Here is a 13,597-nt window from a genome sequence, read left to right as displayed (position 1 = left end):
AATCATGGCAGTCAGGTGAAGCTCCCGACAGCTGGAAAAAGGGAAATACAAGCCCCATTTTCAAGAAGGGGTAAAATGGATGACCCAGGAAATTACAGAGCAGTCAGTGTCACCTCTGTGCCTGGCAACATCTGGGAGCAGATTCTCTTGGAAGGCATGCTAGGGCACATGAAAAACAACCAGGTGCTTGGTGACAGCCAGCATGGCTTCACTAGGGGGAAATCCTGTCTGATCAATAGGGTGGCCTTCTATGATGGGGCTACAGAATGAATGGACAGGGATAGAGCAGTTGATGTCACCGACCTGGACTTGTGCAAAGCGTTCAACACTGTCCCACACGACATCCTTGTCTCTAAATTGGAGAGACATCAATTTGATAGGTGGAGCACTCGGTGGGTAAAGAACTGGCTGGATGGGCGCACGCAAAGAGTTGTGGTCAATGGCTCAGTGTCCAGCTGGAGACCAGTAATGAGTGGTGTTCCTCAGGGATCGGTGTTGGGACCGGTCTTGTTGGACATCTTTGTCGCTGACATGGACAGTGGGATTGAGTGCGGCCTCAGCAAGTTTGCCGATGACACCAAGCTGTGTGGTTCGGTTGATCCACCGGAGGGAAGGAATGCCATCCAGAGGGACCTGGACACACTTGTGAGGTGGCTGATGCCAACCTCATGAAGTTTAACCATGTCAAGTGCAAGGTCCTACACTTGGATTGGAGAAATCCCAGGCACAGCTACAGGTTGGGCAGAGAAGAGATTCAGAGCAGCCCTGAGGAGAAGGACTTGGGGGTGTTGGTCGATGAGAAAATGAACATGAGCCAGCTTCAGTGTGTGCTTACAGCCCAGAAACCAACTGTGTTCTGGGCTGCATCAAAAGGAGTGTGACCCGCAGGTCGAAGGAGGTGATCCTGCCCCTCTACTCTGCTCTTGTGAGACCTCACTTGGAGCACTGTGTGCAGTTCTGGTGTCCTCAGCATAAAAAGAACATGGAACTGTTAGAACAAGTCCAGAGGAGGCCACGAGGATGATCAGGGACTGGAGCAGCTCCTGTATGGAGCCAGGCTGAGAAAGTTGGGGCTGTTCAGCCTGGAGAAGAGAAGGCTGCGTGGAGACCTTAGAGAAGCCTTCCAGTATCTGAAGGGGGCCTACAGGGATGCTGGGGAGGGACTCTTCATTAGGGACTGTAGTGATAGGACAAGGGGTAACGGGTTGAAACTTAAACAGGGGAAGTTCAGGCTGGAGATAAGGAAGAAATTCTTTGCTGTGAGGGTGCTGAGGCACTGGAATGGGTTGCCCAGGAAGGTTGTGAATGCTCCATCCCTGGCAGTGTTCAAGGCCAGGTTGGATGAAGCCTTGGGTGCCATGGTTTAGTGTGAGGTGTCCCTGCCCATGGCAGGGGGGTTGGAACTAGATGATCTTAAGGTCCTTTCCAATCCTAACTATTCTATGATTCTATGATTCTATGATCCTACACCCTTGTATGTCTCCATCTATGCTCCCACATCCTTGTACCCCCTCACCCTCCCCCGTGCTGCCCAGTGTTTTGTTGTGCCGGTGTCCCAGTAACCGAGGGAGGAGAGAGGCTGGAGCTGGACTGTGCAAGGTGAGGGGCTGCACAGGGACCTGCACCCGGGATGGGGGACCCCTGCTATTGGGGTGCATCCATGGGGTGCTGGGGGCTGTATCCACAGTGTCCTGGGGCCTGTGTCCATGGGGTGCTGGGGGCTGTATCCATGGGGTCCTGTGTGTCCCCTCCAGGTGCTGAGCAGGGGGATTCCAGGGTCTGCAGAATTCCAGAACTCCTCCATGGTGACCACGGTGACACGGTGCCTGTGCCACCTCCCTGTGAGAGCCGCCTGTGTCCTGCAGGGTCTGGTACTGTGTCCCGCGTCCCGTGGGATCCAGTGCTGCTTCCCGCAGGATCCAGTGCTGCTTCCCGCAGGATCCAGTGCCATGTCCCACACGATCCAGTGCAGTGTCCCGCAGGATCCAGTGCAGTGTCCCACAGGATCCGGTGCCGTGTCCCACAGGATCCAGTGCTGTGTCCCATAGGATCCAGTGCAGTGTCCCACAGGATCCAGTGCAGTGTCCCGCAGGATCCGGTGCCGTGTCCCACAGGATCCAGTGCAGTGTCCCACAGGATCCAGTGCAGTGTCCCGCAGGATCCGGTGCCGTGTCCCGCAGGATCCGGTGCCGTGTCCCACAGGATCCAGTGCAGTGTCCCACAGGATCCGGTGCAGTGTCCCACAGGATCCGGTGCAGTGTCCCATAGGATCCGGTGCCGTGTCCCGCAGGATCCGGTGCCGTGTCCCACAGGATCCAGTGCAGTGTCCCACAGGATCCGGTGCAGTGTCCCACAGGATCCGGTGCAGTGTCCCGCAGGATCCGGTGCCATGTCCCACAGGATACAGTGCAGTGTCCCACAGGATCAGCTTCACGGCTGTTACAATACAGCAAAACCTAATCCTTCATGACTAAGCTATGCACAAATTGGACCTCCCAGCCTTCTCTGCTGAAGTGAAGGAGGAGAATGAGCCAGGCAGAGAGGAACGTGATGAGGTGGAAACCAAACCTGTTGTCAGAGAGTTCAGGTGTGAGGTGAGTGACTGCTCTCACATCTTCCAAGAAAGTTACCAGCTTGATACAACATTACATGAAGCTTCATAACATGACCCCAGAGCAAACTGGAAACATGAAACCAGCTCCAGAAATGGGAAGGTTTTTCTGCAATCAGTCTCAGTGTAAGTCCTCATTTACAGCTTATCTTAACTATGTTGTACACCTTGAGGCAGATCATGGCATTAAGATAAAGCCAAACAAAGTAGAAGATGATGGTGTATTCAGAGGTGACTGTGAAGGCTGTGTTTATGCTACTAGGTCTAACCTCTTGAGGCATATTTTTAACAAACATAATGACAGGCATAAAGATCACCTAATAAGACCGAGGAGACTGACACCAGATCAGGAAAACAATTCAAGCAAAGCAAACCAGGAGAAAACACTGAAGTCCAAACAGAGAGTACTAAAAAACAGATTGGGAAAAGCATGTAACAGGCTGTCAGGGAAAACAACACTAAAGAAAAACCTGAACTTGGACAACAAAAATGTAAAAGGAATTCAAGTTGAAGAACGTCAGGGTTATTCACTGAAACGTGGCAAGCATGTGTATTCCATAAAGGCTAGAAATGATGCCTTGTTGGAATGTGCGAGCAGGTTCATAACTCTGTATCCATGTATGATAAAAGGATGTTCATCTGTAGTTACAAGCGAAAGTAACATAATAAGGCATTATAAATGCCACAAGCTGTCCAAAGCATTTACTTCACAACATAGGAATCTTCTTATTGTATCTAAAAAACTCTCTGTCTTGCCAATAAAGGAAGACACCTGTGAGCAAGAGAAGACTGATAAAAAAAGAGATGTGAAAGAGCCTGAACCAGGTTTGATTGTGAGCAATAATGATTCAAGCACAAATACATTACCACAAAAGGAAACAGAAAGAGGTGAAAAGGACGAAGTGGATGAAGTGACAGAACTATTCATTACTAAACTGATTAATGAGGACTGTTCAACTGCTGAAAATCAAGCAAAAATCTCTTCCAGTGTAAATAGTGACTTGCCAGAGACCAATTCCTGCCCCTCAGAAAAGCAAAAAATAAAAAGAGCAAAGAAAGAAAAAAAATGTATCTTTGTAGTATAAAAAATGTATATTTGTAGTTCGGTAAAGCCACCTACAGAGTTTCCTGAGGAAATAAGTTTGGTATTTGCATTTAGGTATTTTACCTCAAGTGATGTATAAAACATCCCAGTACAGCTGCGGCAGTGTGCCTGAAGTGACAGCTCCTCCAGAGTCGGGAACCGTACCCCTGCTCTGCCACCCATCCTTTCTCTGTCTTCTCCTCTCCCTCCTCTATGTCTCCATCTTCCAGACATACCACCCATGAACTGTGGTGCCATTGAGCAAAGGTGCTTTCTTTTGAACCCCTTGTCACCATCGGGAATGTGCTGAGTAAACCAGTAGGTGTTGGTGATGGGGAAGTGACCAATTTGGGGTGTCTGGATGCAGAGCACAGAGCACATAGGTTTGTGATTGAAAGACACCTCTAAACCAGCAGTCAGCCTCTCTTCTGATTAACTCTGTTTTTAAAGAAATCTGATACTGTCTGAGCCCTGAGTCAGTGTAAGAGCAGTGGGTTTGTCCTCACATGTTTTGGGGTGGTCATTCTTAGCAGGAAGGGGGGAACTGTTGGTCCTAGAGCATTCTGCTGGGATGTCCTGCCTGCGGCTGTTGGACAGTGAGGGAGCGATGCTTGTAACGCTGCAAACAGTCATCGGTCCAGGTGAGGAAAAGTAGCTGGATATATTCTTACAATTAGTTCCTGTGGCAAAGAATTGGTTGGGGCTCTCACCTCTGTCGGCAGAGACAAGTTATATCCCCAGGTTTAGCCCCCTCCCAGGCTAGAGAAGCTCCTGGTTTTGTCTTGCTCACCCCTGGCTGGAGCCTTGGTGTAGAGATGATCTGCTGAAGAGATGGGAAATGGAGGGAAGAAACAATCAGCAAACAGGGAAATATTTTTTTCTGTCACAGGGCAAGGAGGTTACTTAAACTGGGGGAGTTCAGGTTAGATAAAAGGAAGAGCTTCTTCACTGTGAGGGTGGTGAGGCACTGGAATAGGTTGCCCAAAGAAGTGGTAAATGCTCCATCCCTGGCAGTGCTCAAGGCCAGATTGGACAGAGCCTTGGGCGACACGATCTAGTGTGAGGCGTTCCTGCGATGGCGGGGTTGGAACTAGAGAGGTGACAGTCCTTTCCAACCCAGCCCATTCTATGATTCTGCATCTGTTTAAGACTTGGATCTTTTAATGTGAAATATGAATAAGCATAAATTTTTCTGTATGAATGTGGACGGAGCAATTGCATGGGCTTAGATCAGTTTCCTACCAACTGCTATGTCCTTGAGGAGACTGTGCTTTCACACTTTAAATAGCACTTGAATTGATTTTTAATTGTTACTGATCTGGAATATGAAAACACAAAAAAAGCCCTTAAAACTTTAGGCTAGGGACCGAGGCTACAAACTCATTTGAACCAAAAACATAAGAGCAAACGACTTCAGGGATGGATGGGAGAGTGAAAGTGGAGCACAAAGGAGTATAAAGGCAGGGAAGTGGCTGTGGAAGGGAAAGAGCCATTAGAAGAGCAAATGTTGGACAAGTGCAAGGGCTTAGAAAGTTGGTGAGTGTGTTTCTGTTCTCTCAGGTTAAATAACATCTGGCAGAGCCACCTTGTGTGATGCTTATGTATTTAGCAGCTCTATCAAACACTCTGATTTTGCAGGACATGCCGCTTGGTTTCTGTGGGTAAGTCAGCATCACACAGAGTTAGTCCATAATCATTTTTCAGACTATTTCTCATGTAAGATGCTGGCTTTGTCAAAACTTGGAAGTATCAACCAAGACTTGAACTGTTGTTTTTTTGAATTTATTTATCATTTCATGGTTGTCAAAGATAGAAATAAAACCTAAAACATTCCAAATAACTAAAGTTCTTGTTTCACAAGAACATCTGGGGACTGAGCGAGAAGCTCCACCAGTCACAGAGCTTTAGGGGATGCTGTAAAACCCTTCAAGCCCTGACTTAGTATACTCCAATATTAGACAGCAGCTAATGCACAAATTTAACCAGAAACCTGTGCTGGCTAAGCTGTGTTTGCTTCTGTTTTGTCTCAAATAAACCTTGATTTTAAAAATAAAAATGACTAAGTACTTTTTCATTCATGTGCTGTCTTAAAATCTGTCCTCAATAATGAAAAAAGCAGTCACTATGGAAGCATTTTTTACTTGGCTAGTGTTGCCCTTGTCTTAAAAAACAAGGCATTAGGGTACAAAAAGGCCAAGATAATCTGGGGTTTATTCTCCACCTGTGGCTGTCTCAGTTATACAGGGTTGATGGGCAGTGGCTTTGCTTCATGTGCTTCTTGGGGGGGGGGGGGGTGACTTGTCCAGTCACTGCACAAGAGTTTCTAGCTGCATTTCTGCCATGAGCAGAAATCTCTGTTTACTAGAGATTTAACAGAACACGTTCTGAGTGCTGTAAAGCAGTCTCCATATGCACGCTGACTGAGCATCACTCAAGATGTAAAACTTTAACTGGCTACAAGCTGGCAAGCTGGTACCTGAGGCTGCTCCTGTCAAGCTCAGGAGCAGGAAAAGCATTTTTACCTTTTGTAAAAGCAGGTTTATCTTTTTTGGGAAAAAAAAATAGTGCATGGTTTATTCATTAGTTCTTTAAGTTAATTCTGTACCTGCTACCCGAGGACTCATAAAAGTAATGCTTTGTAAGCAAAGATGGGGGGGGAGTTTGAGTGAAAACTAGCTGACATGCTTCTACTACTGTTTCCTTCTCTATCCTGGCATGAACAATAACATCAGTTCAGCATTAAGGCAGCTCCGCTTACTGCAGATGGTGGTTTTCTCTAGAAGGTGTATTTTGATCAGACTCAGTACTGAGGTATGTCCAGAGGTCTTTCATTCCAGCAACTGAATGTTTTTCAGCTACCCTGAAATAAGTCTTTTTAGGTGCTGTCATGGTTTAAACCAAGTCCCCCAACTCCCAGAGAGTTAGGAAGGAAAATCCAAGGAATGTAGCCCCCACGGATTGAGATAAAAACGGTTTAATAGCTAAGGCATAACACAAAACCCCTACTGCCATTTACTACTACAAATAATAATGATACAGCCAATAACAGCAAGTGAAAAGAATACAACACTCCACCAGCCACCGACCCATAACTCACTCCACCCTACCCGGCCGAGCACCACGTGCTCCCTCCTCCATTTTCCTCCAGAGCTCTACCCCTCCAGCCTTCTCTTTCCCAGAATGCATCCTGGGCATCACGTGCTATGGTATGGAATACCTCATTGGCTAGCCTGGGTCAGGTGTCCTGTCTCTCCTTCCTCCCGGACTCCCCTCCTCCACCTGGCTGGAAAAAACCTTAAACAAAAACACCCTCAAAACATGCTCAAACCATGACATTATCCACCCCTTATTCCATACCATTCACGCCATGCCCAGATCCCACATTTCCAATACACCATCACTCTTAAGTCCACCCCTCGATCATGAGACATCTCTATGTTGCATCTCTGGAATGATGGCCTGAAGTATCTGGGCCCACCAGGCTCAAAATCATTCACCGTCCCCTTCAGCAGTTCTACAGCTTGCTGCTGGGGACTCCATACAGCTGCCTTCCACTTCCAATGCTTCCAAAGCACTGGAGGGGCCCAGTGGATCAGATACCTGGCCATACTGTCCCACATGCCCTGCCACTCATGACTGTCCAGCCTTGGGGACAGTCTCCTGCTGCTCCTATGTACTTGTCTAACCTTAGACAAGACCCAAACCTGACTCTGCTGAACTTCTCCGATTGGGGCTGATGTAGCTGCCCTGCTTGCCAGTTCTCCCACCACCAGCTTCTCTTCTCCTCAGTCTGGATCTTCCTCCTCTGCCTTGCTGGGAAATGCTGCCTGGTCTCCTGCATCCTGCTGGGGCTCGGCGGGTGACTTCCAGGGAATATTCTCGGCCGCTGCGGGGTTCGGAACAGCGGCAGGACTCGGTTCCTCCACTGCCTTGCTGGGAAGTGCTGCCTGGTCTCCTGCATCCTGGTGGGGGTCGGCGGGTGACTTCCGGGGGACACTCTCGGCCGTCGGAGGGTCGGGAACTGCTGCGGGACTCACCTCCCCCGCTGCCTGATCCTGCTGCTCAGCTACCGCCCTGCTCCGCTCCTCCCCTGCCTGCTCCCGCTGCTCTGCCACAGCCGTTTGGCTCCCGGTGCCGCTCTCCCTGGCAGCCTCAGCTGCCGGCAGCTCCCGGGGCTGCTCCTTCCTGGCTTCACGCAGCCTCACACAGACGGAGGCGAGGACAAGGACAAGGACGGCAAAGAGCAGCGGGACGGCCTGGTACAAGTCCAAGGCCACGGCCACGTCCATCCCCCCCTGCTGCCGGAGCCCCACCGTATTACAAGCCTCTGACACAAAGTACAGTGAAACAAAAGCTTTAGCCCAAGCCCCATGATCGACAAACACAAACACATCCAATCCATACACAAAGTACCCGGCAAAATCCCGAAACAGCAAGATCCAGAGAAAAACCTCTAAGAGCCAATAAATCAGCATTGTGACAAGAGACCATAAATCCGCTCAGATCTGTTCTTATCTCAAACGCTCGGGCCCCACGTTGGGTGCCAAAAATGTCGTGGTTTAAACCAAGTCCCCCAACTCCCGGAGAGTTAGGAAGGAGAATCCAAAGAATATAGACCCCACGGATTGAGATAAGAACGGTTTAATAGCTAAGGTATAACACAAAACCCCTACTGCCATTTACTACTACAAATAATAATGATACAGCAAACAGCAAGTGAAGAGAATACAACACCCACCAGCCACCAACCCATAACTCACTCCACCCTGCCCGGCCGAGCACCATGTGCTCCCTCCTCCATTTTTCTCCAGAGCTCTACCCCTCCAGCTTTCTCTTTCCCAGTATACCTCCTGGGCATCACGTGCTATGGTATGGAATACCTCTTCGGCTAGCCTGAGTCAGGTGTCCTGTCTCTCCTTCCTCCTGGACTCCCCTCCTCCACCTGGCTGGAAAAAACCTTGAACAAAAACACCCTCAAAACATGCTCAAACCATGACAATGCTCCATCCCTGGCAGTGTTGAAGGCCAGGTTGGATGAAGCCTTGGGTGATATGGTTTAGTGTGAGGTGTCCCTGACCATGGCAGGGGGGTTGGAACTGGATGATCTTAAGATCCTTTCCAACCCTAACAATTCTATGGTTCTATGATTCTGAGAGTTATAAAGCAGGGATGTTTATTGCAACGACAGGTGTGAGGGGGATCGCTCTTCCTAACCGGCACACCGGGAGCTCAATAAGCTGGATATTTATTATACACAAACATACATATTCATTAGGTTCCCTAGAGTTTGTCTGGGATGTTATAATAAGTTTAGGTCCTTATTATCTTAAGTCTCCTCCCTTTTGGTGCTTGCTCACTATCCTCGGATGGTCGTGGTCAGAGGTCTTCAAGATGAAGCATGAAGTTCTTCACAGTGAAGTGAGGGATATGTTTGGATGCTTTATGCAATTGTTCAGAATTTCTTAGATGGGTTTAAGTACCATTATTTATATGAGGAGGTTTCTGCATCAACATAACTTGTCCAGCTGATTTCTATGCTCTAATGTGTAGCAAAATGCTTAACAACAAATAGAACAGGATATAAATTAGTGAAATTATGGTAGGATGTAAAATTCAACTTTAAAGCCACAGCTGCTGTTGGTGACCATCCAACCAGGGTATCCCACCAGAGCTGTTCTCATGCTCAGTGTGTGGACTTGCCAGTGACAGCTTAATGGTTTGACTCGATGTTCTCAAAGGGCCATTTTCAAATTAAGTGACTCTGTGATTGTAAGAGAAGAAGATTTGTAGCCTTAAATCTCTGAATCATCAGAGAAATGGCACTGCAGGAAGGCAGTTTGTGTCCCAGATGAGGGAAGGAACACCAGTGCTTGCTTCAGGCTGTTTCCCATGGTGTTTCCCTGGAGCCTCAGGCAGCCCTGGAAGGAGCCCAGTGGGGCAGAGGCAGAGCCACCTTGGGCTGGTCCTCTGTTGCTGAGCTAGGACCCAGGGGAGACCTGCGAGACTCAGAGAGCTTAAATGCCCTTAGCAGTGAGGGATGCTGAGGAGGAGGAAAAACCTTCTGGAGGAGTAACCTTCCCAGCCCTCTTTGTGGTAAGGCTCTGGGTGTAGGGCAATGAAGCTGCGGTTTCTGTGTGTAGATAAGGAGGAGGATGTGGTGCAGAGCAGGGCTTCCCTCTGCACCATGGCAGGGACAGGACAAGGCAGGTCCCTTGTGCCGGGTTGTGCTGGCTGCAGGCTGTGAATGTGGGTGTGCAGCCAGGGATGTCCAGCGCTGTCCTTGCGAGCAGGGTCCCTGCAGCCCAGGGGCTGTGTGCAGGGGCAGGGACTCTGCTGCCTGCCAGGGTCAGCACTCAGCCTGACTGGGAGCTCCCACGGTGCTGGGAGAGAAACTGGGGGGGAAGGAAGAGCCCTGGGCAGGGAAAGGAAAGTGTTCCTGTGCATGGAGAGGGTTCTGTGTGGGTCAGGGCTGCTCAGAGCTCCACATCACTCTGAGGACATTTGCAGAGCATCTTCTGAAAGACACTGAGGCAGCATTTGCCTTAGTAGGAAGGATCCAGAGCTTTGATGTTTTCACTCTTGGTGGGCAGGTTGGGCAGTGGGAGCTGGGAATTCACTTCTGTGCTTTGGAGAAGGCACCAAGAGTCTTGTCAGGACTTGTGTGAGCTGCTCCTGAGCCCCTGCAGAGGCAGAGATGCCCCTGGGCAGAGCCCTGCTGCCGGGAGGGGTGTGCAGGGCAGAGCTGAGCACACAGCCCATGGGATGGGCTCTGGCAGCACTGAGAGGGAGCAGAGCTGGGCACAGAGCAGCAGCTCCTGGCAGGGACAGCTCCAGGCAGCAGAGCCATGGGCAGGGAGTGGGGGGAAAGTGCAGCCCAGGCCTGGGGAGGCTGCGTTCAGGCAGCTCTCTTGGTGTCTGCCTTCCACTGCAGGTGGCTGCTGGACATGCTCTGCTGGGCAAGGAGCTGACTCTCTGTACAAAGAGCAGGGCAGCTGAGAACCAGATGGACTGTTTCTCTGATGGACCCGAATAGGCACTGACCCACAGTCATTTGAGCCTTTTTTGTCAAGCTGAGACTTTTCAGAGTTGCCTTTAAAAACATACTTAGGAATTGTATCCCTGAAAAAGTCACTTGTCAGCTGTGACACTGGGAAAACAAACAAACCAACCAACCTCAGAGACAATCATGACCATGTCACTCTCAGCCTCTCCTCTGCAACATGAAAGTGTTCACAGTCATGAGTGTGTAAATTGCACTTCTGTACCTGACATCCCTCCTGTCCTAACCCGTCACTGCCTGTTTCTCCCAGGACAGTGCCCATGCCCAGAGGCAGCAGATGTCCAACGACAGCTCCATCACCCACTTCCTCCTCCTGCCATTCGCACACACGCGGGAGCTGCAGCTCTGGCACTTCTGGCTCTTCCTGGGCATCTCCCTGGCTGCGCTCCTGGGCAACGGCCTCATCATCACCAGCACAGCCTGCGACCAGCACCTCCACACCCCCATGTACTTCTTCCTGCTCAACCTCTCCCTGCTGGACCTGGGCTGCATCCTCACCACTGTGCCCAAATCCATGGCCAATTCCCTCTGGGACACCAGGGCCATCTCCTACACAGGTTGTGCTGCACAGCTCTTTTTCTTTCTCTTCTTCATTTCAGCAGAGTTTTATCTCCTCACTGTCATGGCCTACGACCGCTACGTGGCCATCTGCGAGCCCCTGCACTATGGGACCCTGCTGGGCAGCAGAGCTTGTGTCCACATGGCAGCAGCTGCCTGGGCCAGTGGCTTTCTCAATGCTCTGGTGAACACAGCCAATACATTTTCACTACCCCTCTGCAGAGGCAATGCTGTGGAGCAGTTCTTCTGTGAAATCCCCCACATCCTCAAGCTCTCTTGCTCACATTCCTACCACAGGGAAGTTGGGTTTCTTGTGATTGGTGCCTGTGTAATATTTGGCTGTTTTGTGTTCATTCTGGTATCCTATGTGCAGATCTTCAGGGCTGTGCTGGGGATCCCCTCTGAGCAGGGACGCCACAAAGCCTTTTCCACGTGCCTCCCTCACTTGGCTGTGCTCTCCCTGCTTGTCAGCACTGGTCTCTTTGCCTACCTGAAGCCCCCCTCCATCTCCTCCCCATCCCTGGATCTGGTGCTGTCAGTGCTGTACTCGGTGGTGCCTCCAGCAGTGAACCCCCTCATCTACAGCCTGAGGAACCAGGAGCTCAAGGATGCTGTGAGGAAGCTGCTGACTGGATGTGTTTGAACAGCAATACACTGCCTGCTTTACCATGGAAATAGCTCCAAGTGTAGGTCATGACATGCCATGTCTGTCTTTCTGCTTTATGTATGTTTTCCTGTTTTAATTTGTGGTAATGTTGTCTTCATAAAAATGTCAGTTTTCATCTCCTCCTGCTTAAGAAGCTACTTGTGTTTTGTGACCCACAGCCTTGGTGTCAATGGGGTCTCTCATTCCATTTAAGCACAATAAACCATCCTGCAGCAACTTCTTCCCTGTGCTATGTCCTCCCATGGCAGGAATGAAGGGGAATGAAAGCAGCTTTGTGGCTGCTCCAGCTCTGGGATGGCTGCTCTGTGCCTGGAGCAGGAAGAGCTCTTGAGGAGCCCAAGGGTAGGAGCTGTTGTGCTGGTGTGAGGAGATGGGATGGCATGGGGGGGGGCTGCAGAGCTCTCAGGGTGTCCTGGGCAGGAGAGCAGGGGACACAGGGGTCCCTGCAGGGGACTGCCCTGCAATGGCCCAGGCTGGGGCTGCCTGGCTGGGAGCAGCCCATGGGAAAGGTCTGTGTGGGCAGGAGCTGGACAGGAGGCAGCTGTGCCCTGGCAGCAAGGGAGGACAGCAGCATCGTGGGCTGTATGAGCAGGAGCACGGCAGGAGAACAAGGGAAGGGATGCTCTGGGATACTGCATCCAGGTTTCAGATCCCCACTTCAGGAATGCTATTGGCAAGCAGCAGTGGCTTTAGCAACAGGCCCTCAGGACAGGCAGGGACTGGAGCATGGTGCCTGTGGGGAGAGCCTGGGGTATCTGGGCTTGTCCAGCCTGGAGAAGTGAAGTCTGATGCTGACCTGTGGTCTTGGGAAGGCTGTTGGGGACTTGGTGCCCGTACAAGCAAAGAGGACACAGAGATAACAGAGCCAGGCTCCTCACCATGGTGCCTGGTGGGATGACAAAAGGCAATGGGGGATAGTGAGAGAGGAGAGGTTCAGCTAGGACAGAAGGAAACCTTGTTCCCATAGGCTCAGGCAAGTGCTGCATCCGGTCACCCTGAGAGGCTGTGCAGTCTCTGACCTTGGGGATTTCCAACTCAGACTGAATCAAGCCTTGAACCACTTGCTCAGATCCTGTTTCTGATGTGTTGGACTGGAGACCTCCTGGGGTCCCTTCCAACCTCTGTTCTCTTATGATCCTACAATGATGGGCTTATGAAGGGTCACAACAATGTTCTGAGGGCTGGAGCACATCTCTGATGATGACATCTGAGAGAGCTGAGCGTGTTCAGCCTGGATGAGAGAATGTTCCAGGGAGACCTTACTAAGCCCATACCTAAACAGGGGCTATAAGAAATCTGGAGAGGGGCTTTTTACAAGTCTGTGCAATGACAGCATGAGGGGGAATGGCTTTAAGCTGAAAAAGGAAGATTTAGCTTGGACATTTGGAGGAAGTTGTTCCCATTGTGGGTGGTGGGACACTGGCACAGGGTGCCCAGAGAAGCTGTGGCTGCCCCATTCCTGGCAGTGTTCAAGGCCAGGTTGGATGGGAGTCATCTCACCTCTGAAGCAGTGGTTTGCCAAACTCTGACGTTCACAAGATATGTCAGATGAAATCTGACATTACTCAAAGTTCTCTACCTGGGCTCATGACTCTAAGGAGTTTGGGCTGCAAAGAG

General features: G+C 50.3%; 1 protein-coding gene across 1 annotated transcript; it reads left to right on the top strand.

Annotated features, from left to right (window-relative positions):
- Positions 1–11,032: 11,032 nt before the first annotated feature.
- LOC117438867 (olfactory receptor 14C36-like) lies at positions 11,033–11,956 on the top strand. The gene has a single exon (XM_034074255.1). It carries the CDS (start codon positions 11,033–11,035, stop codon positions 11,954–11,956), a length of 924 nt encoding a protein of 307 aa, XP_033930146.1.
- The last annotated feature ends 1,641 nt before the right edge of the window (positions 11,957–13,597 follow it).

Source organism: Melopsittacus undulatus, unplaced genomic scaffold (assembly GCF_012275295.1).
Source record: "Melopsittacus undulatus isolate bMelUnd1 unplaced genomic scaffold, bMelUnd1.mat.Z mat_scaffold_74_arrow_ctg1, whole genome shotgun sequence".
Lineage (NCBI taxonomy): Eukaryota > Metazoa > Chordata > Aves > Psittaciformes > Psittaculidae > Melopsittacus > Melopsittacus undulatus.
Note: the sequence above shows the minus strand (reverse complement) of the source record. Positions and strands in the feature narration are given on the sequence as shown.